Genomic DNA, 25486 nt, shown 5'->3' on the forward strand with positions numbered 1-25486 from the left:
GGTGCAATAAAGGTTGCAGCTAGGATTTATTTGACTTTGTTGTGAAGAAAAAAAATAAATAAAGGGAAAGATCTAGAGAAGAAAAATAATGTCGTTAAAGGCTTGAAGCTATGAGAAGTTGGACACTGAAAAGAGTGAAAAACAAAGAGAGAGAGAGAGAAGAGGTGATGAGAAGAGTGCAACTGTGTAAGACTAAGAGATGGTGAGTTATTCACGTTGTGTTGCTGCTGAAGGATAACTTTCGTCGAGATGAAGTCGTAGGAATGAGAAAGAGGAGTAGCACTTCAGTGTTTTTGCCCAAGAAGAAGCCGATCTTCAAGTTGCTGAAGAAGAAGCTAATCTTCAGGTCGCCGAAGGTACAAACCATGAAGAGCTAGGGTTAGGGTTAGGTTTCTCCCCCAACTCGTTCTCTTTGTTCCCTCTTCAGCCTTCAATGTGTTTATGAGGTTATAAAGTCTTCAACGGTAAGTTGTTTCTATTTTTTTTTTATTAGCCACCTCAGCAAACCAAAGGCTCACACTTTAGTGAGCAAGGCATGAAAGACGTACGCAAGGCGCACCTTTGAAGCGCTTCAGGTGAAAAGGCATTCGCCTTTTGTGTTCAACGTTGTTGTGCCAACGCCTTAAGGTATTTTTTGGACGCCTTGCCCTAGAGCGCGCCTCAAGAGCGCCTTTCAAAACACTGCTTAATAGTATTTAGTATTAAGTTATTTATTTTTTATTATTTTATTTCTATTAAGTTTTAAGCATTAATAAGGTAAGAGTTGCGTTGAGGTTGTGTTTTAGTTATTTTAAAAAGTTATTTTTAGCATTAAGTAAAAAACTATGTGGTGTTTGTTTTTTTAATATTTTATTTGTATTAAACATTAAAAAGTAGAGAAAAACTAATATGTTACTTTTTCCATTTAAAAAAAATCAAACATTTTAGTTTTTTCTATTAAAAAAATGTTTGTAATAAGTCATGAAAAAATAGAAATACAAACAACCTAAAATCTTGAAAGCAAATTGCTTCTAGCAAAAAGTTAAAAAAAACAAATGGCCTCTAAATATTTTTACTTTTTTATTGAGTTAAAAAAATTTTAAAAATAAACAATAAGTAAGAAAAAGTTAAAAATAAATCATTTAAAGTTTTAAAGCAAATTACATTCAACATTAAATGAAAAAAAACCAAACCCCACATAAGATTTAAGATTCAAAATGATTATAAATGTGTGACACTAAGCTTAATGCACGTATACTAAAGGTCACTAATGCTTTTCATGGTTTTCCATTATGAAAAGCTTGTAAAAACATTAAAACTCAAGCCTCCATATATTCTACTTTTTTTGTTTAGACAAAAGAGCTTCTGTGGCAGTTTCAAGATATTATCATGGACTATGTTGTGAGAAAATCATATGTTTTAGGATCATTGTTAATTTACTATGATAGTCCAAAATGATCCCAAAACATATGATTTGTTGTAAGACAAAATGATTTACGTTTATTAAGTTAAGCTTTTTGAAAGGTTTGTAATAATAAAATATGACATCAAAAATAAAATGAGGTATTTATGTAAAATAATAATATAAAAAATTGGTTAAAAAATTCATTAAGGCTATGCTTGGTTTCAAAAAACTTAAGGGAAAATATGAGGGAAAGAAAATAGAGAAGAAAAGTGGAAGGAAAAAAAAACGAAAGAAAATGAAAAATAAATTGAAAGTCAATAAATTATTTTTATATGTTTCTTTAAATTAATTTCATTTATTCTCCTTCATTATATAAAGATTAAATAAATTTAAAATGCATAAATTTTTAATTAATTTTAATTATATTTGATTTTTTATTGTATTTTTCATAATGAAACCAAATATGAGAAAACCATTTTTCTTAATATTTTTTTTCTTTCCTTAATAAATTTCTGAAGCCAAACATAATATAATTTTTAGCTGATCTAAATTATATTTGATATTAAATATATGATTATGTAAATAATTGAAAATAAATAAAATCTAACTACTTGTATATTTTCCTTTTCCAAGTTTTACTTAATTTTAATAGAGACCGAACATGATTTTTAAGATTGTCTTAATTTTTTAATTATGAAAATAAGAATTGAAAAAGAAAAATTGGATAGCTAATATTGGTAGGCATATGTAATTTTGATAGAGGGGAGAAGAAAAGAGTGAGTGGTGTGAGAAGGGCATTTTTTACCAAAATTTTTGTGTTTTCAAAATCCAAAGCATTTCCTTACCCACCTTTTTCTCCATGTTTGAAGTAAGCATGGGAAAAGAGTTGCAATAAGAAATTAATAAAAGAAAAGTAACATATCACTATTACCTTTGTGGATGTGAGAATGGATTCAACATTTAAGATACATTTATAATCCTTTCATCAAGGCCTGATGGAAAATATCATTTGATAAGTACTACATTTATAGTACTGAAATATAATTTTATTTTATTTTTTATATAGATATGAATGAATGAAAATATATCATTAATCAATCAAGTGGTGTCAAAGTATATATTTTTAAGTTTCATTATTTGTACTCAAATCTCATTTATTTATACTCTTATACCTTGATATTATTAGTTTGTACTTTCATTCTAAGGAAAGAAAGGTAACTTACCTTGATTTCATTGGTTTGTGTTTCAGAATCTGAAAGAATTAATTCCTTAGGTTTATCCAAGTTCTTACAATAAGGAATAATAAAAGAAAAGAACCATACTACTTATTCCTTAATGGATGTATGAATTCAAGATACATTTATAATCAGATGCAATTATTGTTTGATGATGGGAAAACATCATGATGGAAAATGCCCTTTGATTAAGGTAACTTTCTCGTAATTGATGTCTTATTTAATTATTGTCTGTCGATGGAAAATGAAATCTCTACCATACAAAATGAATTAAATTAATATAAATGATCACTTTTCTTATTGCAATTATTTGTATCATATCAAATATTTCTAATTTTTTAATACAAAATAAATAAATTATTTTAGTCTCCAATAATATATCCAAACATACAATTGATGTCATTCAATCCATTGATATATAAATCATTCCAAATGTAAACATAATGCAAATGCATATACACAATCAGGTAATGCAATATTTGTGGGAAGCTTCCCTCCACGTGTTCTTTCCAAGCTCAAGACCCTTTGGTCGTCTAAAGTAAGTAGCTAATCTGTTTGGATCAAGGCAAGCTTCGTCTAGTGCAAGAGGAAAAGTAGATTTCCTTCTTCCCCAATGCCAGACGGAATGGATAGACCAAGCCGACTAGGATTCCCAGACGGACAAATCAACCCAACCAAAAATTCCAAGCATTGGACAGATGATTAATCACACCCAATGCATGAGCAACAATTTAGACGACATTTACACCCAAAAATCAATGTCAATCAGTCGTTACACGCAATCAATGACATTGACAAACGTAAATGCACAATCAACGATATAGTCCGAAATTCTTACACGACAGCCAATAAATGACACCAATCAGCAACTCTTGTTTGGTATGATTGTCTAATCTGCGCTAAGATGATGGCGTTGACTACCTTATTAAGACATAGTATCTGCCACGACGGCAATCATCAGTGCAAGAAAGACATGAATGCATAATCAACGTTGTGACGATGGTGCCATATGTTCTATAAAAATCCCTCCAAAAGCATGAAAAAGGTACGCGTGCACATAACCATTAAAAAAAGTTGGATTCACTCTTGCTAGATTTTGACTTAAGCTTTGGAATGGCGTACTCAAACCACCTGTCCGAACATCCTCTTGTACAAGGAAGAAGTTCGTCTGACTCTAATGATGCTAGACAAACATGTATCCAGTTGGTACAACACCAACAATATTGTTTATGGGTTTTCACAGAATGATACATGTCCATACCTAAATAAACTCCCCATTTGGAATATTCTCAGGGAAAACTTTTATATCTTTTATACTAAGGATCTCACTCTCTTCTTAATTCACCCTCTTTGGTTTCTTTCATTTCATATTTTCTTTTCTTTTCACTTTTTTTTGCCTCCATTCTCATTTCCATTTCATATAACAATTTCTTTACTTTTCTTTCCATATAACCATGCATGGATGCAAAATGAATGTGATATAATATTATTGTGCAATCTAAACTCAAATGATAATACCCAATAATATAAAACAATTATTTTAAACCCATAACAATACTAAAAAATTTTGAAAAATAATTTCCATTATTTTTAACATTGATATATTACTAATAAATTCCAATTTTATCTTTCTAACACCGTCCAAATAATTATAACACTTCACACAAATATTTATCTTTGATTCACATGAATTGAATTTTTCTCCAACATAATTCCCATTAAAAATCAATTAAAAATTCATATAATCATAAAAAAAAAAATTAAAACAATAATTATATACATAGAATCACTTGCAAAATATCATCATAGTAAGAGCACGTTTGACAATAATTGTAGAAAAGTGTTTCTAACCTTTTTTTAACACTAGAATTTTTTATAAAAAGAGTTATTTTCAAGTACTAGAAATGTTAAAAATATTTCCAAAAATTACTGTCAAACAAGCTGAAAGAGTCTCTTTGATAGTGGTTATAGGAAGCCCTTTCAACCTTCCTTCGCTTTTTTGGACTTTATGGAACTCTCCCTAATCTTGTGGTTTTTCATAATTTATATATTCTTATCTAATTAAAATTTTAGGAAAAAAATGAGTGAGCATTTCTATGTTGCTCAATAGGATGTCTTTCATCTAAAGGAGTTAAAAATTCGAGGTCTATACAACACAATCATATGCTAAAATATAATACTCCATTTATATTATATTACATTAAATGAAATATCAACCATACAAAATTAAAAGTGTGTAATAATATTTTTATCGTTTTTATTATTATACTCCATTTCTGTTTTAATAATCATATGTTTAATAATATCAACCATACAAAATTTATATATACTCCATTTTTTTTGTTGTTGTTGTTATTATTATTATTATTATTATTATTATTTCCCTTAGTTGATTTTTATCGTTTCCCATTCTTTTTTTAGGATTTCACACCACTCTCTATGCCATCCCAACACCCCCCTCATCTCATTTTCCAATACATTTACTAATTTAATTAAATTTCATATCATACTAAAACTATATTTTACCATATTCCCATTTTAAGCTTTTATTTTTTCAAATATATCAATTTTAGCTAATAATGTAATAATCCACTAACCTTTGTTCAATTTACAATAATAAGATTCTCAATCCTTAGTAATGATATTAGTTTATCTACTTTTTTGTTAAATATATTTCAATTAAATTAATCTTTTAAAAATTAAATCTACTAAATGATAATATTCATATTTAATCAATTTATCTTTTTATATAAATTCCTAAATGTACATAACATAATTCAATTTTAATTTCATTGAAAGGCACGAAGACAGCCTTTCAATACTGCTACTCATTAATTTTTTCATGAAAGGACAATGTTTGTACGAAAAAGTATTAAAATATTGCATGGAAGGGACGAAGACAGCCTTTCAATGCTGCCACTCATCAATTCCCGGGGGCCCAACTCAATTAAAAGGAGATAGCTGCACATCCTATCATTTTCCATGATATCACCCTAATAATTTTCTGTTTGACTGATGGTAGAAAGTTCTTTAACCTTTTTTAATGCTTGAAATTTTTTAGTAAAAAAATTATTTTCAATATTAAAAAAAGTTAAAAAGGTTTTAAAAATTACTGTTAAACAAGCTGAAAGAGTTTATGCGTAGTTCTGAACTTACCAACATTTGAAATTTTTTAGCAAAATAGTTGTAACCTTTCCTCCGTTTGGTAGGAAGCGCTGGCAGTGATTATTAGTATCAGTAATAATCAGTAGACCAAGTCATCGGCAGTAGACCAAGTCATCCGTCTTGGTTGGAAGCGCTTTTAACACCTAGTCATCGGCAGTAGACTTACATCTTCTGGACCAACATACTAACAGTGATTAGGCCAAGGTGGTGATCCAATTCCATGGCAGAGCAGCAAGAAAGGAGGAACGTTGGAGAGAAAGAAGGCGGTCAACCAAGCAAGAACAGTGGCGAAACTGGCCCCGAGCCTAAGGAGCATAGGATTGACATTGTTGAAATCAATCCTACGGTGAAAAAGTGGAATCGGTTAGTCCAAGAAGCAAGAGAAAGGATTCAACCTCAAAGTCAATTGCCAATGATACCAAAGGTTCCTCAGATACTGAGGCAGACCCAGGATTTCGAGAAATTGTACGAACCGAGGGTAATTTCATTGGGTCCTTACCACCATGGCAAGCCCCACCTTCACCCAGTGGAAATGATCAAGCCTCTATGTGCCGAACAATTCCTGGCTCATAGTAACCAGGACATCAAAGATTTGTACACAAAAATTGAAAGTAAAATCGAGGCAGTAAGGGACTGCTATGATTCGAATAGTACAAAGGAGTATAATGATGAGGCACTCGCCTGGATGATGCTTCTGGATGGGTGTTTTTTACTACAATTCATCAGCAGCAGAGTCAATATGAGTAACGGTCTTAGAAATCACCAAATAAATTTTGTGAAGCAGGACTTGTTCTTGCTGGAGAACCAACTTCCCTTTGGAGTCCTCAAGTTGATTTCTGAGGAAGCAAAATTCGATGATGGCCTAACCCTGGAAGAGATGATAAAAAAATTCGTCACTGACATCGGAATGCCAGAAGGGTTGTCATCAGAAATACAGCTGAAAGAGGAGAACGAAGAGCCCTCTCATCTCCTCGACCTTTTGCGAAGTGCTCTCCTAGGCAGGTTTAAAATGATTAGGGGGAGTCAGCCCGAGCAAGAGCAGGAAGCTGAAAAAAAAGGAGAGTCGTCGTCGTCATCTGGAGGAGGAAATGGGGCGAGTCTGCCCGAACAAGAGCAGGAAGCTGAGAAAAAAGGAAAGTCGTCGTCGTCATCTGGAGGAGGAAATGGGGGGAGTCAGCCCGAACAAGAGCAGGAAGCTGAGAAAAAAGGAAAGTCGTCGTTGTCTGGAGGAGATGGCGAACAACGAGGCATTTGGAAGTCTTTTCGACACATCAAGGAGCTTAAAGCTGCCGGGATCTATCTCAAACCGAGAAGAGCGAGTTTCTTGACAGACATTTCTTTCGAATCCCACTTCTTCTATGGCTGCCTGAAACTTCCCCCAATAACCATTGATGGCTTCACGAAGACCAAGTTCTTGAACATGGTAGCCTATGAAATGTGTCCAGATGCCCCAGTTGACCAGGCGGTCACTTCTTATGTGTGCTTCCTTTACGAACTCATTGATCAAGCAGACGATGTCAAGGAGCTGAGATCTAAGCACATTCTCCACAACCTTCTTGGCAGCGATGAAGATGTGGCCAAAATTTTCAACGAGATCGGCAATGACCTGGTAGATCCCGGTGCTTATGGAGATGTGAAAGCTCGCATTCAGAAACACTACGACAAGAGAGTGAAAACTTGGATAGCTGAAGGCCTTCACGAACATTTCAGGTCTCCATGGACTTTCACGGCTTTAATTGCAGCTGTTTGGATACTAATTGTTACTGGCCTTCAGACCTACTACGCTCATCCCGGTAAACAAATGATGCATATATATATGGGGCTATTAGGGGTTCCGATTTTTCTTTTTCTTGTTTGGTATATTGTTTGGCATATTGTTTGGCTTCTTTGGGATTAGACAAATAAAGATGTATAAATTGTTAAGTTGTATACTGTGATGTGTTTTTATTCTTGTTTGGCGTGTTTCGGTTTGAGAAATGGAAGATTGTATGATTAGATAAATAAAGATGTATAGATTGTTAAGTTGTATCACTGGATTTCATGCATGCATGCAATATTATTAGTCTTTTCCTCTCCATGAGTTTGCTATGATCTACAAGAACTCACAATTTCTAGCTAGCTTCTTTATATTCTTTTTCATAGACCAGGATCATAATAGAAAATTTTCAGTCAACAGTATGTAATTCGTGGATGGGATGGGATTGAATTTGTGCACACAATTTATTTTTATTTTTTTTCAAATAATAAAATAGTGGATAAAATCATAATTTTGATATATTTATGAATTGAGGGAAGAATCTCAAATATGCCCTCTGATTTTTAAATTTTTTTTACAAAAGACAGATATATCCTTTTAGGCAATTTAATGTTTGATTTTGGATCAAAAGAGATTTCAGAAAAAAATACTACATTTTTTAATGAAGTCTTCCAATCTTCATTGAAAGAATCTCCAAGTTTTCAACTTCTTTAAGGAATATTTGAATATTCTTCAACTCTTCAAAAAAAATTTAATCTTCTTGGAATCTCTTTAAGAGCTCTTGGACCTTAAAAAAACAACCTGCAACACTTCCAACTTGTGAAGCAGAATTTGTTTTAATAACATTATGTGTATGTTATTGAAACATCACATGTATGTCAAACAATTTAGTTCAAAAATTTGTTGAAGGAGCTTAATTTGCCATAACAAGAACCAACATAAATTTACGTTGACAACAAATGAGTGATTAAATTAAAAAAAAAAAATCCAACTTTCGATGATTAAAGTAAGTACATCAATACAAGATATCATTTTATTAGAGAGTATTATGAAGAGGAAAAACAATTAAAATTTGTAAAATCTTGAGATCAAATTACAAATATTTCTGCCAAATCTATCAAATTTGAAGATTTTAGAAGGTAAAGGATGGTATCTTAAATTTGAAGATACAAATCAAGACGTAAAATTTTTCTATATTTTACTGGGAGGAGTTTTTATGTAATATTCTAATAAGAGAGTCGTGAAACACAATAAATTTTTAATTCTTTCAACTTTTTCTCTCCTTTTATATAATTATATCTGTATTCCACTTTCAATCTCATCACTTGGACACAAATGGGGGCCAAACAGGAACTTGGCACACATGCGTACCAAAAAGTATTGAGATATTGCATAAAAGGCACGAAGACAGACTTTCAATGCTGCTACTCATAAATTCCCAGAGGCCCAACTTAATTAAAGGGTGGTAACTACGCATCCTAACATTTTCCACGAAAGGACAATAATTGGATTTGATTACAAATATATCCTAGAATCGATCTTGACATTTTCCTTGTGAACTAATCGTTTTTAATGCTATGTTAGGTTCCAAAAAGTACTAAACAAGAAAGAAAAAATGTTAAAAAAATAACAATTTTCTTATATTTGGTTTTATCATGAAAAAATATGAAATAAAGTAAGATTTGAAATGATTACTAAAGGTCATTGTTGTTGTTATTCATGGTTTTCCATCGATAAAAAGCTTGTAAAAACACTAAAACTCAAGAACCATACCATACATTCTACATCTTTTTTCTGTTTTTTTTTTTTTTCTCCGAAATAAGAGTTCTTGTTGCAGATTCAAGATATCATCATGGACTGTGTTGTAAGAAAATCATGTGTTGTGAGAAAAACGATTTCAATAAAGCCAAAGAAGGAAGAAGTGCAACATTTTGATGATAATGAAAACACACTACAAGAGCAACAATATTGTTTGGCCAAAGATAGAACAATGAGGTAAATTAAACCACCACAAAGGTATTCTTATGTAGATTTGGTTGCTTATGCATTTAGTGTGGCAGAAAACATTGAAAATGAGGAGCCTCAAACTTATCATGAAGCCATCTCTAATAGAGAGTTTACACAATGGATTATTACGTACTATGAATGAGGAGATTGAATCTCTTCAAAAGAACCTTACTTGGAAACTAGTTGAGAAGCCTAAAAATCAAAAGATTGTTGGTTGCAAATGGGTCTTCAAAAGAAATGAAGGAATTTCAAGAGTAAGAATGCTAGGTTTAAAGCTCACTTAGTGGCAACAGGTTACACACAAAACAAAAGGGTGGACTTCAATGAAGTGTTTTCTCCAATTGTGAAGCATAGCACAATCAGATTATTGTTTGCTATGGTTGCTTTATTTAATTGAGAGTTAGAGCAACTTGATGTCAAGACCGGTTTTCTACATGGTAAGTTGGAAAAACATATTTTATGCATCAACCTAAGGGAATCATTATTTTAGAAAAGAAAGACCATGTTTGTTTGATGAAGAAATCTCTTTATGTTTTGAAGCATTCTCTTAGACAATGGTATAAAAGGTATGATACTTTTATTATTGGTAATGGCTACCATAGGAGTGGGTATGATAATTATGTTTATCACGAGGAATTGTTTGATGGTTATTTCATTATTTATTGTTATATGTTGATGACATGTTTAATTGCTTGCAAGAATTTGTTTGAGATCAACAAGTTGAAAACTCAACTTCAAGTAGAGTTTGAAATGAAGACCTTGGAGCTACAAAGAAAATGTTAGGTATGGAGATTCATAGAGACCGAGAAGTAGGGAAATTGTACTTATCAAATAAATAAATAAATAAAAACTATTAAGAAAGTGTTGGAAAGCTTTGGAATGCAAGGATCAAAACCAATGAGCCCTCCATTAGCAACTCACTTCAAACTTTCAAGTGCTTTATCACCATAGATCGAAGAAGAAAAGGAGCACATGTCACATGTTCCTTATGCTAATGCAATTGGGAGCATTATATATGTCATGGTTTGCACTAGGCCAAACATTTCACATGCAGTTACTGTGGTGAGTAGATATATGGGTTGCCTTGGAAAGATCCATTGGCAAGCAGTGAATAGATACTTCAATACTTGAGAAGAACATCACATGTTGGCTTAGCATATGATAAAAGTAGTGACATCTTGGAGGAAATTATTGGTTATGTTGATTATGATTATGATACAGACTTAAATAGAAGATCTCTAATAAGGTATGTATTCACTTTATGTGGTAATGTTATTAGTTGAAAAGTAACTTTACAATTTATAGTTGTTTTGTCAACCACTAAAGTAGAACACATGGTAGCCACATAAGGAGTGAAAGAAGCTAATTTGTCTTAAGGGTTTGTTGGCAATTTAAGCTTACAATAAGAGTTGACAGTTGTGTATTGTGATAGTCAAAGTGTTATACATTTGACTAAAAATCAAATGTTCCATGAGAGGAGTAAACATATTGATGTCAAAATACATTTTATTAGGGATATGATCATACAATGTGCTATTATAGTGAAAAAAATCCTTACAATGGACAATCCCACATATATGATGACTAAGTTTGTTTCTACAATTAAGTTCACACATTGCTTAGACTTAATTAGTGTTAATAGTATCTAAAGGACCCTTTGGGGTATGGGAGCAAAGTAATATGGAAGACTTTCGAGTTTGTTTGAATCTTAGGAATTTGAGCCAAGGTGGAGATTAATAGAAAATGTCTCAGATTCTATTTATGAGTTAATTGAAAAGTTATAGATAGTTTCCTAATATAAAATATTCTTGTAAGTGGGTTTCCTATCAAAATAAAGGAAATATTCTTTTGGGAAAAGACATCTTTGACAATTATACACTTAGTTACTTATATAGAATTTTCCTATATAGTTAGAAAAATATACATAGAAAGAGATTTTAACCAAAATAGTGGAAGTTTCTTTTTGGGTGTGATTGAGACTTTCGGATTTGAGAGCTCTAGAATCATAATCTTCTTCAACAATAGTGGAAAATTTTCCTTGTCTTTACCTTGAATGTAGACCTAAGGTTGAACCACAAAAATCATTGTGTACATTGTGTGTTTTGTTTTTGTTTTCTTATATATGTGCACACACCCATGAGACTTGCATGGCGGGGAGGTATATTTCACATTACAGACAAGAGGCAAAGCTTACTCAATTGTGTTTTTCCTTTAAGAATATAGAAGAGGTTTCCTTATGCTCAAGAAATGCATAGATTCAATTGAATAAATTGAAAAATGCTTACTCAATTGTGTTTCCCTTTTAGAATATGGAAGGGGTTTCCTTATGCTCAAGAAATGCATAGACTCAATTGAATAAATTGAGGAATGCTTAGTCAATTGTGTTTTTTCTTTCCAAATATGGAAGAGGTTTCCTTATGCTCAAGAAATGCAAAAATTCAATTGAATAAATTGAGGAATGTTGCTTACTCAATTGTGTTTTCCCTTTCAGAATATTGGAGGAGTTTCCTTATGCTCAAGAAATGCATAGATTCAATTGAATAAATTGAGGAATGCCTACTCAATTATGTTATCCCTTTTAGAATATTGAATAAATTGAGGAATATGGTTGTTTTTTTCTTTTTCTTTTTTCATTTTTTTAGTAATAGATGAGCCAAGATGGAACTTATGTGGAACACATTGGTTCCAGTCATTTTCTTGGACAAAGAGATGTCCTGAATATGGGAAAAGGACATTTTAAAATTAAAAATGATTTTAATTTTAAGATTTTCTTTTTTATATGTTGAAAAAAAATTTAAGGGGCAGATATTCGAATTGTAACTTGTAATTTAATCTAAAGAACATTCCACGATTAAAAATTACATTAATGAGATTCTCAATCCTTCCAAATGAAATTAATTTAATCAACTTCCTTTGTAAATTATACCTCAATTAAATCAACCTTTTAAAAATTAAATCTACTAAATAATAATATTCATATTTAATCAATTTACTCTTTTGTATAAATTCCTAAATTAATATAACATAATTTAATCTTAATTTTACTTGGGGATTCAAATTTGTTTCATGTTTTATAATTTTATAAGGTTGAATTCCCATTATAATTAAAAATTAAATTGTTTTGTTATAATATTAAATTAAATATCTTTTGAAATTCCCATTATAATACAAATTTCACTAAGTTTTTCTCTAATAATAACCTTGTAATATTAAAATTAATTCTTACAATACATGTAATATTCAAATTTCAAAAATCCAATCTCAAATAATTTAGTAATTAAATTTAAATTTAATTTTTGAAATTCCTGATTTCCAAATGTGACTTGGAAGGAATTTAAACTATTGACTTTGGAGTAACTTTTCACAAATTTCTCCTAATTAAATAAAATATTGACACGTGAATGTTAGTGAACATCACGTGATTCATTTATTTAGACGATTCATTTTGTTTGATGTTGAGGACAGCCATCGGCAGTAGACTAACATCTTCTGGACCAATTAACGTACCAACAGTGATTTGGCCAAGGTGGTGATCCAATTCCATGGAAAAGCAGCAAGAAAGGAGGAACGTTGGAGAGGAAGAAGGCGGTCTACCAAGCAGGACCAGTGGCCAAACTGGTCCCGAGCCTAAGGAGCACAGGATTGACATTACTGAAATCAGTCCTCGGGTGAAAAATTGGATTGGGGGTCTCAGAAAAACAGAAGAAAGGACTGAATCTCAAACTCAATGGCCAAGGACACCAAAGGTTCCTCAGATGCTGAGGGGGACCCAGGATTTCAAGAAAATGTACGAACCGAGGGTAATTTCAATCGGTCCTTACCACCATGGCAAGCCCGACCTTGGCCGAGTGGAAATGATCAAGCCTCCATGTGCCCAAGAATTCCTGGCTGATAGTAACCAGGACATCGAAGCTTTGTACACAAAAATTCGAAGTAATATCGAGACAGTGAGGAAGTGCTATGATTGGAGTAGCACAAGCGAGTATGATGATGAGGCACTCGCCTGGATGATGCTTCTGGATGGGTGTTTTTTACTACAATTCATCCGCCGGAAAGGTAAGATAAACTTTCTTAGAAATCACCAAATAATTTTTGTGCTGCAGGACTTGTTCTTGCTGGAGAACCAACTTCCCTATGGAGTCCTCAAGTTGATTTTTGAGGAAGCAAAATTCAATGATGATTCACTCATGAAAAAGAAGATAAAAGAATTCGTCACTAAAACCGGAAGGCCAGAAGCGTCGGACGAAGAGTTGGACGAAGAGCCCCCTCATCTCCTCCACCTCTTGCGAAGTTCTCTCCTAGGCAGGGATAAAAGGATTAGGGGGAGTCAGCCCGAACAAGAACAGCAACCTGAGAAAAAAGGAAAGTCGTCGTCGTCTCAAGGAGGAGATGGGGGGTTTCGTTGCCCATGGAAAAAATGCAAACAACGAGCCATTTGGCTGTACTCTTTTCGAAGCATCAAGGATCTTAAAGCCTCCGGGATCCATCTCAAACCGAGTAGAACGAGTGTGTTGACAGACGTTTCTTTCAAATCCTCCTTCTTCCATGGCTACCTGAAACTTCCCCGAATAATCATTGATGACTTCACGAAGAAAAAGTTCTTGAACATGGTAGCCTATGAAATGTGTCCAGATGCCCCAGATGACTATGGGATCACTTCTTATATATGCCTCCTTGACGACCTCATTGATCATGCAGACGATGTCAAGGAGCTGAGATCTAAGAACATTCTCTACAACCTTCTTGGCAACGATGAAGATGTGGCCCAACTTTTCAACGAGATCGGCAATGACTTGGTAGATCCCGAAGCTTATGAAGATGTGAAAGATCGTATTCAGGAACACTACAACAAGAGAATGAATACTTGGATAGCTCAAGCCCTTCACGACCATTTCAGTACTCCATGGACTATCATCGCTTTCATTGCTGCTGTTTTGATACTATTTCTTACCGGGGTTCAGACCTACTACGCTCTTCCCGGTAATTAATATATATATATATATATATATATATATATATATATAGGGTTAATTATGACTGTGATGTGTTCTTTTCTTCTTTGGTATGTATTGTTAGACAAATAAAGATGAATAAATTGTTAAGTTGTATCACTGGATTTCATGGATGCAATTGTGGATAAAATCATCATTTTGATATATTTATAAATTGAGGGAAGAATCTCAAATATGCCCTCTGATTTTTTTTATTTATTTTTTTTTGTAAAAGACAAAAATATCCTTCTAGGCAATTTAATACTTATTTTAAATAAAAAAATTTCATAAATAAATACTACATTTTTTTATGAAGCCCTCCAATCTTCATCAAAAGAATGTTCAAGTTTTCAACTTCTTTAAGAAATATTCTTCTAATACTCTTCAACTCTTTCAAGAAATTTTTAATCTTCCTGAAATCTCTTTAAGAGCTCTAGGGCTTTTCTTTAGTCTTTTGCCAAAATACATCACTGAACAAAGGGGAACAAAGGTATTTTTCATTCATCACTTAACTCGGTTTGAAAAAACAAACATACACACAGGAGTTAGAAATGAAAGTGGGGAAAAGTACTCTGACAGTTTTGCATACTGCTTGATACAACTCGTTGAAGTTGTTTATATCCTTAGCTCTAAAATACATCTTGTAGCACTTAGTGATCAAGGCCTGTTTTTCCTCCTCCTTACTTCCTGTTTAGACATGGAGAGGTGACATAAACTTAGAGATATTCAATGATTCAACAAAGCTTTAATCAAATACTAAACTGCTTGCTTTGATGGAAGGGCAAAGATGATGATACAAGGAGTTAGTTTCATGAGGGATGCGCCTATCTTACTCGAAGCTTGTATCTATGTGCTTAGGATTAGTAAAAGCTACACCATAAACATAAGAGTTTCTGAATTTTTATGGGGAAATCATGCTTTCATACACACACACACACAAAAAAAAAAAAAAAAGGAGGTTTTTAAGAACTCCAACTTTCACCAATCAAGTGTATGATGAGAAAAAATCATTTGAATAATATTAATTCTTAAGAAGAGTTCCACAAATTTCACTTTTTGATGTGACAAAACACTTAAAAAGGTAAATCTTTTTAATAAAAAAAAAATTATCAAAGAACCAGAACTCCTACGTGTCACCTTCACTTTTAATATCCTATTTATTATTATTATTATTTTATCATTTAACATTATTTTCTCTTTTTTAAAAAAAATTTTAAAAAAAATCCTCCATATTGGTTTTGATATATTAAGACCGCCATAGTTTTCCTTCTAAAACTTTTTTAATTTCAATTTTTTTAATGTTTTATCTTTTCATGTTTATTACATATTAAATACAAAATGATAATATATAACCAATAATTATGAGAATAAATAAAACATAACCTAAAATAGAATAGACAAACAATTGAAGTTTCTTAGTTTTTGTAAATATCCAATTTATAATTTTTAAAAATAAATACTCTTGAGAAAAAATTATTATTATTATTTTATTGTTCTTTATGATTAAAAAATATTATTTTATTTTCCTCCATTTTTTTGTATAATCTATTAAATTATATTTGTTGTTGTCAAATTTCTTTCTATTATTATTATTTTAAACTTTACAAGTCATGCATATTTTTCATAATCTCATAGTGATAATTAAAATACATGTTAGATAAAACTTCTAATTTTTTTTATGTTTGATATATGGCTATGAAATTTTTTATGTTTCATAATATTTTTTATTTAATATAATTGATATTTTATAATAAATTTAGAAGTAATATATTAATAAAGTTCATCCTACACCTTCATGAAATAAAATATTCAAAGAATATTAAATTTTAGATGATCTTGTTATTGAATCCAATATCGTGTGAAAAATGGTGTATCTTCATCACAATAGGTGCATTCTTCACAAAAATATGCACATTCTTTTAAGGAGAATGGGGACACTCACTCTTATTACGTCCTAAAAAGTCATTTAGGGGACCTCGAGTGATTTACGACCTTACCCCCGGAAATCAAATTTCAAACCTCACATACATCCAAAAGAAAACTACATACATTCTTTTTAGGGTGAACTAGGACCTCAACCACCCTTATTACATCCTAGATAGTCATTTGGGGGACCTCGGGGGGGAAGCATTTTGATTCCCCCACCCCAAAATTAAATTTGGAACCCAATGTATATCCTTAAAAAAAATACATACATATTAAGAAAAATAAGTATTTTTTTTTACAAAAATAGGTACATTTTTTTTTAAGGATGAACTAAGACCCCAATCACACTTATTATGTCCCAATAGAAATTTAGGGGACCTCAGGAAGTCATTTGCCACCTTCTCTCACCTTGAATCAAATTTGGAACCTTACATATATTTTTCACAAAAATACATACATTTTTTTTTAGAGAGAATCCCAATTACCCTTATTGTGACCTAATATTCCTTCGGGGACCATCGGGAAGTGATTTGAGGCGTTCCACCACCCCGAAATGGATATTGCAACCCCATGTACATCCATAAGAAAAATAAGTGCATATGTTCCTAAGGGATCTAAGACCCTTATATCCCTTATCAAGGTCTATATATTCCTTGGAGCCCCTCGAGAACTTACTGGAGGCAAGGATGAAAATATATGTATTTACGGATATATCAATAACTTCATTTTACAAATATATTGGGAAATATTGGTGGATATTTTAACACAAAATATTGGTGAGACGGAAATTGATCAAAATTTATTAAAATGTTAATAAAAATTCTAAAAAATGATAAAAGAAATAATAATGAACATTTTTAGGTAATTTGTTAAAGAAATTGATATATGCATGCTATAATTTATCACATCTAAAACTAATATTCAAAATTTAAAAATATATTTTATAAAGATTTATCTAATTTGGATATATTCAAAAACATAAAAATAAAAATAATAAAAAAAAATGATGATATGTGTATAAGTATTTTTAATTTTAAAATTTTGATAATTTTATTTATTTTATATTTAATTGTTATACAAAATATATAATAATTAAAATTAATTTACTCAATATATTTGATATTTTAATTAATTTATAATATATATATATAATATTAATTTATGTGTATATAATTTATTTATATATATAGATAATATTTATAATATAAATACATAAGTGATATTTACTTTATGAATCTTATACATAATACTTGTTTATAACTTAAATATATATAAATGCATTTCAAATATGTCATAAATAGCAATGTTGGTTTGGTGGCACGGTTAACTTATTTTGAACTTGAGATCATAACTCAAATGGGCCTCTACACTACCTAGTTATTTTTCATTGCATCCTTGAAATGCAATCCCACTTCGGTTAGGAACAAAATCCAAAACCAATATTTAAACCAAAGTGTTGCTATAGGTGAGGTGAAGTGACAACAAGTTAGGTAGCTAAGCTAGGTTAAGTTTTGGGAGCCATTTCAAAATTTTGAAAGTCAAAATTCAAAATACCAATGACGTGGCATTAAAATCGCCAAAAAATCAACAAAATCTCAATATATCATCGATATTTTAGCGATAAAAACATGAATACAAGGAAATATCAAACCGTCGATATTTTGAAGGGTGTTATCATATCGGTACCTTCTAATACATGATATTTCGATGATATATCACCAAAATATCATGATATTTTAAACCTTAATTGGAAGGCCTTCTCATCCTCGAAACGAACTTTGCAACTCTTAAGTACATTCTTAAGAAAAATAAGTACATCTGTTCCTAAGGGTACCAAGCCTATCTTCTTTATCATGGTTTATGTATTCCTTTAGGAACCCTCGAAAAGTGATTAGAGGTCCTTCCTATCCCCAAAATGGACTTTGAAAACCCAAGTACATTCTTAAGGAAAATAAGTATAACTTTTAAAAAAATAAGTAAATTTGTTCCTAGGGGAACTGGGACCCTTATCTCCTTAATCATGGTCTATATATTCCTTTAGGACCCTTGGGAAGTGATTGGAGGTCCTTCCCATCCCTAAAACGGACTTTGGAACTTCAAGCACATCTTTAAGAAAAATAAGTACATCCTTAAGAAAAATAAGTACATCTATTCCTAGGGAAATCGGGACCCCTTATCTCATTTATCATGGTCTTTATATTCCATTGGGGACCCTTGGGAAGTGATTGGAAGTCTTCTCCATCCCCAAAATGGAATTTGGAACCCCAAGTACATCTTTACGAAAAGTAAGTACATTTATTCCTAAAGGAATTGAGACCCCTATTTCCCTTATCATGGTTTATGTATTCCTTTAAGGACCCTCAAGAAATGATTTGAGGTCCTTCCTATCCCCAAAATGGACTTTAGAATCTCAAGTACATCCTCCAAAAAAAAATACATATGTTCCTACGGGAACCAAGACCTTATCTCCCTTATCGTGGTCTATATATTCTTTTGGGGATCCTCGAGAACTTATTAGAGACCCTCTCTATCCTTGAAATGGAATTTGGAACTCCAACTATGTCCTTAAGAAAAAAAAATTTATCGTTAAGAAAAATAAGTACATCTATTCCTAGGGAAATCGAGATGCCTATCTCCCTTATCATGGTCTACATATTCCTTTAGAGAACCCTCGGGAATTTATTAGAGGTCTACCCCATCCCTAAAACAGACTTTGGAACCCTAAGTACATTCGTAAGAAAATTAAGTACATCTATTTCTAGGAGAATTAGGACCCCTATCTCCTTTATCATGGTCTATATATTCCTTTAGGGATCTCCTGAAAGTGATTGGAGGTTCTCCCTATCCTTAAAATGGAATTTGGAACCCCAAGTACATCCTTAAGAAAAATAAGTACATTTGTTTCAAGGGTAACTGGGACCCCTATATCCCTTATCATGGTCTATATATTCCTTTGAGGACCCTAAAGAATTGATTAGAGGTTTTCCCCATCCCCAAAACAAACTTTGGAACCCTAAGTACATCATTAAGAAAAGTAAGTACATCTTTTATTAGGGAAATCGAGACCCCTATCTCCTTTATCATGGTCTATAGATTTCTTTGGGGACCCATAGGAACTAATTGAAGGTCCTCCCCATTCCCAAAACGGACTTTAGAACCCCAAGTGCATCCTTAAGAAAAATAAGTACACTTTTTCCTAAGAGAATGAAGATTCTTATCTCCCTTATCATGGTTCATATATTCCTTTAGCGACCCTCTAGAAGTGATTTCAAGCCATCCCTCACCCCGAAATGGACTTTGGAATCCCAAGTACATCATTAAGAAAAATAGGTTCATTCTTAAGGGCAAGGAAGTACATGTTGTTAGGATATGCGGATAGAGTTAAAAGGTATAGGTTATGATGCCTAGATTCAAGATTCTCTAAATTTATAATTAGCAGGGATGTTAATTAGCAGGGATGTGACTTATAATGAGTATGAAATGTTGAGTCCTAGGAATGAGCAACTTCATGTAGAAAACAACCCTAATGTGAGAGAAAATGTGGAGTTTGTGCCTAAAGCTTTAGAAACCATAGAGAAAATGATTTTAATAAAGCCAAATGAGGGAAAAATGCAACATCTTGATGATAAAGAAAATGTAGCACAAAAGCAACAATATTGTTTGGCCAGAGATAGAATGAGGAGGCAAATTAAACCACCACAAAGGTATGCTTATGTAGATTTTGTTACTTATACACTTAGTATGGCAAAGAAAATTGAAAAGGAGGAACCTTAAACTTATCATGAAGTCATTGCTAGTAGAAAGTCTACACAGTGGATTATTGCTATAAATGAGAGATTGAATCTCTTCAAAAGAACAATACTTGGCAACTAGTTGAGAAGCCTAAAAGGAAAAAAAAAAATTGTTGGTTACAAATGGATCTTCAAAAGAAAGGAAGGAATTTCAAAAGTAAGGATGCTAGGTTTAAAGCATGCTTAGTGGCAACGGGTTACACACAAAAGGAAGGGGTGGACTTCAATGAAGTGTTTTCTCCAATTATAAAGCATAGCTCAATTAGAGTGTTACTTGTTATGATTGCTTTATTTAGAGTTAGAGCAACTTGATGTCAAAACTAATTTTTTACATGGTTAGTTGGAAAAATAGATTTTATGCATCAACCTAAGGGATTTATTATTTCGGAAAAGAAAGACCATGTTCATTTGTTGAAGAAATCTCTTTATGGTTTGAAGCAATTTCTTAGACAACGGTATAAAAGGTTTGATACTTTTATTATTGGTAATGGCTACCATAGGAGTGAGTATGATAATTATGTTTATCACAAGCAATTGTTTGATTGTTCTTTCATTTATTTATTTATTGTTATATGTTGATGACATGTTAATTGCCTACAAGAATATGTTTGAGATCAACAACTTGAAAACTCAACTTCAAGGAGAGTTTGAAATGAAGATCTTGGAGTTGTGAATAAAATATTAAGTATGGAGATTCACAGAGACTGAGAAGCAAGGAAATTGTACTTATAATAAATAAAAAAAATACATTGAGAAAGTGTTGGAAAGCTTTGGAATGCAAGGGTCAAAACCAATTAGTACTCCATTAGCAACTCACTTCAAACTTTCAAGTGCTCTATCACCATAGATCGAAGAAGAAATGGAGCACATGTCACATGTTCCTTATGCTAGTGCAGTTAGGAGCATTATGTATGTCATGGTTTGCACTAGGCCAAACATTTCACATGCAGTTAGTGTGGTAAGTAGATATATGGATCGCCCTAGAAAGATCCATTGGAAAGCAGTGAATGGATACTTTGATACTTGAGAGGAACATCACATGTTGGCTTAGTATATGATAAAAGTAGTGATATGTTTGAGGAAATTATTGATTTTGTTGATTATGATTAGTCTAGAGATTTAGATAGAAGAAGAGCTCTAACAAAGTATGTATTCACTTTATGTGGTAGTGTTATTAGTTGAAAAGAAACTTTGCAATTTATAGTTGCTTTGTCAACCACTAAAGTAGAATACATGACGGCTGTAGAAGCAATGAAAGAAGTTATTTGCATTAAGGGTTTGGTTGGCAATTTAAGCTCACAACAAGAGTTGACTGTTATGTATTGTGATAGCCAAAGTGTCATACATTTGACTAAAAATCAAATGTTCCATGAGAGAGGCAAATATATTAATGTTAATGTATTTTATTATGGATGTGATTACACAGGGTGCTGTCCTTATAGTGGACAATCTTGTAGATTTGATGATTAAGTCTGTTTCTACAGTTAAGTTCAGGTATTGTTTGAACTTAATTGGTGTTAATAATATATATATATATATATATATATATAAAGACCCCTTTGGGGTATGGGAGTGAAGTAACATGGAAGACTTTCGAGTCTGTTTGAATCTTGGGAATTTGAGCCAAGGTGGATATTATTGAAAAGCTAGTGTCTCATATTCTATTTTTTAGTCAATTGGAAAGTTATAGATAGTTTCCTAATATAAAATATTTTTGCAAGTGGGTTTCCTATCATTATAGAGAAAATATTCTTTTAGGAAAAGACTTCTTTGATAATTATACATTTAGTTTCTTATATGAAATCTTTTTATGTAAAAATATATATAGGAATAGATTTTGACCAAAATAATGGAAGTCTCTTTTTGGGTGTAATTGAGACTTTGGGATTTGAAAGCCCTAAAGTTGTAGGTGGTGTTTGTTTTTTGGCTGAATAGAAAAAGCCAAAAAATTTAACTTTTTCTATTCAGCTAAAAGTAACTTGTTGACATCATCCAACATAGTTAAAATGAACTTGTTATTAATAGGTTCAGTTTAGTTATGTTGGATGATGTCAACATGTTACTTTTAGCTGAATAGAATAAACCAAATATTTTGACTTTTTCTATTCAGCCAAAAAACAAACACCACTGTAATGTCCTTCAATAATAGTGGAAATTCTTTTTTGTCTTCACATGTGGATGTAGGCTTGAGGCCGAACCATATAAATCGTTATGTACTTTGTGGTTTTTTTTTTGTTTTTTTTTTCTTCTTCTTTTCTTCCTACGACGACTACTACTACTACTACTACTACTACTACTACTACTAGTATTATTATTATTATTATTATTATTATTATTATTATTATTATTATAGTCATGTGATTTGCACGGTGGAAAGAGTATATTTCATATTATAGACAAGAAGCAAAGCTTCCTCAATTGTTCTTTTCCTTTTAGAATATGGAAGGGGTTTCCTTGTGCTCAAGAAATGCATAGATTCAATTGAATAAATTAAGGAATATGGTTATTCTTTTTCTTTTTCTAAATCATAGATGGAACTGATGTGGAACACATTGGTTCCCCTTTTCTTGGACAAAGATATGTCCAAAATATGGGAAAAGGACATTTTAAATTTTAAATCGTTATGTACTTTGTGGTTTTTTTTTTTTAATAGTCATGTGATTTGCACGGAGGAAAGAGTATATTTCAAATTATAGACAAGAAGCAAAGCTTCCTCAATTGTTCTTTTCCTTTTAGAATATGGAAGGGGTTTCCTTGTGCTCAAGAAATGCATAGATTCAATTGAATAAATTGAGGAATATGGTTATTCTTTTTCTTTTTCTAAATCATAGATGAGCCAAGATGGAACTTATGTGGAACACATTGGTTCCCCTTTTCTTGGACAAAGATACGTCCAAAATATGGGAAAAGGACATTTTAAATTTTAAAATTATTTTAAATTTTAAATTTTCTTTATTATATGTTTAAAAGTTTTTTAACTAGATTCAAATTGTAACTTCCAATTTAATCTAAAGAACATTTGAAGATTAAAAATTATAATAATGAGATTCTCAATCCTTCAAAATGAAATTAATTAAATCCAGATCCTTTGTAAGCTATACCTCAATTAAATCAATCTTTCAAAAATTATAAATATTAAATGATAATATTCATATTTAATCAATTTATCTTTTTGTATAAATTCCTAAATTTATATAACATAATTTGAACTTAATTTCATTTCGGTTCAATTTTGTTTCATGTTTCATAATTTTATAAGGTTCCATTTACCTTTTTGGATAAATTCCTAAATTAATTTGTTATAATATTAAATTAAATATCTTTCAAAAAAAATTATTATAATCATTTGACATAATACAGTTTTCACCAAGTTTTAATTATTGACTTTCAACTTTCCATAAATTTCGCCTAATTAAATAAATTTTCACACGGGAATGTTCACTAACATCACTGATTCATTTATTTAGACGATTCATTTTGGGTGATGTTGAGGATACCCATTGGCAGTAGACTAATATTTTCTCGACCTATTAACATACCAACAGTGATTAGGCTGAGGTGGTGATCCAATTCCATGGAAGAGCAGCAAGAAAGGAGGAACGTTGAAGAGAAAGAAGGCGACCAACCAAGCAGGAACAGTGGCCAAACTGGCCCTGAGCCTAAAGAGCATCGTACTAGCATTGTTGAAATGAGTGACAAGGTGATGAAAAATTGGATTCAGTCCCTTCAAAAAGCAAAAGAAAGGACTCAATCTCAAACTCAATGGCCAAGGATACCAAGGGTTCCTCAGATACTGAGGTGGACCCAGGATTTCAACAAATTCTACGAACCGAGGGTAATTTCATTCGGCCCTTACCACCACAGCAAGCCCGACCTTCACCCTGAGGAAATGATCAAGCCTCTATATGCCGAACAATTCCTGGCTGATAGTAACCAGGACATCAAAGATTTGTACACAAAAATTGGAAGTAATATCAAGGCAGTGAGGGACTGCTATGATTCGAATAGTACAAAGGAGTATGATGATGAGGCACTCGCCTGGATGATGCTTCTGGATGGGTGTTCTTTACTACAAATCATCCGCGAGACAGATACGAGTAACGTTCTTGCATATCACCAAAGATGTCTTGTGAAGCTGGACTTGTTCTTGCTGGAGAACCAACTTCCCTTTGGAGTCCTCAAGTTGATTTTTGAGGGGGCAAAATTCAATGATGGTCCATCAATGGAAGAGAAGATAAAAAAATTCGTCACTGACACCGGAAGGCCCACAGGAATACAGCTGGAAGAGGAGAACGAAGAGCCCTCTCATCTCCTCGACCTTTTTCGAAGTGCTCTCCTAGGCAGGTTTAAAATGATTAGGAGTCGTCAGCCCGAACAAGAGCAGCAACCTGAGAAAAAGGGAAAGTCGTCGTCGCGTCAAGGAGAAGATAGGGGGTCCTGTTGCCCATGGAAGAAAGGCATTTGGAAGTCTTTTCGAAACATCAAGGAGCTTAAAGCTGCCGGGATCCATCTCCAACTGAATCGAACGAGTTCCTTGAGAGACATTTCTTTCAATTCCCACTTCTTCTATGGCTGCCTGAAACTTCCTCCAATAATCATTGATGGCTTCACGAAGCCCAAGTTCTTGAACCTTGTAGCCTACGAAATGTGTCCAGAAGCCCCAAATGACTATGCGGTCACTTCTTATATATCCTTCCTTTACGAGCTCATTGATCATGCAGACGATGTCAAGGAGCTGAGATCTAATCACATTCTCTACAACTGTCTTGGCAGCGATGAAGAGGTGGCCAAAATTTTCAACGAGATCACCAATGACTTTGTAAATCCCGATGCTTATGGAGATGTGAAAGCTCGCATTCAGGAACACTACGACAAGAGAGTGAATACTTGGATGGCTCAAGCCCTTCACGACCATTTCAGTACTCCATGGACTATCATGGCTTTCATTGGTGCTGTTTTGGTACTATTTCTTACTGCGGTTCAGACCTACTGCGCTCTTCCCGGTAATTAATATACATATACTGGGCTAATTATGACTGTGATGTGTTTTTTCTGGTTCGGTGTGTATGATTAGATAAATAAGGATGTATAGATTGTTAAAGTTGTATCACTGGATTTCATGCATGCAATATTATCAGTCTTTTCTTCCCCATGAGTTTGCTATCATCTATAACATCTGTTTGAACTCACCATTTCCAGCTACCTTCTTTGTATTCTATTTCACATCCCAG

General features: G+C 32.4%; 3 protein-coding genes across 3 annotated transcripts; all 3 read left to right on the top strand.

Annotated features, from left to right (window-relative positions):
* The first annotated feature begins 6004 nt into the window (after nt 1-6004).
* On the top strand, nt 6005-7681 carry LOC104881380 (UPF0481 protein At3g47200-like). Its single transcript, XM_010661489.1, has one exon. It carries the CDS (start codon nt 6005-6007, stop codon nt 7679-7681), a length of 1677 nt encoding a protein of 558 aa, XP_010659791.1.
* A 5304-nt stretch (nt 7682-12985) lies between these two features.
* Nucleotides 12986-14703, top strand: LOC104881354 (UPF0481 protein At3g47200). The gene has a single exon (XM_010661319.3). The coding sequence runs from the start codon at nt 13090-13092 to the stop codon at nt 14533-14535; it is 1446 nt and encodes a 481-aa protein (XP_010659621.1). The 5' UTR covers nt 12986-13089; the 3' UTR covers nt 14536-14703.
* A 9126-nt stretch (nt 14704-23829) lies between these two features.
* Nucleotides 23830-25266, top strand: LOC104881353 (UPF0481 protein At3g47200-like). Its single transcript, XM_010661318.2, has one exon. The coding sequence runs from the start codon at nt 23830-23832 to the stop codon at nt 25264-25266; it is 1437 nt and encodes a 478-aa protein (XP_010659620.1).
* The last annotated feature ends 220 nt before the right edge of the window (nt 25267-25486 follow it).

The sequence above is a fragment of the Vitis vinifera genome, chromosome 14 (genome assembly GCF_030704535.1).
Source record: "Vitis vinifera cultivar Pinot Noir 40024 chromosome 14, ASM3070453v1".
Lineage (NCBI taxonomy): Eukaryota > Viridiplantae > Streptophyta > Magnoliopsida > Vitales > Vitaceae > Vitis > Vitis vinifera.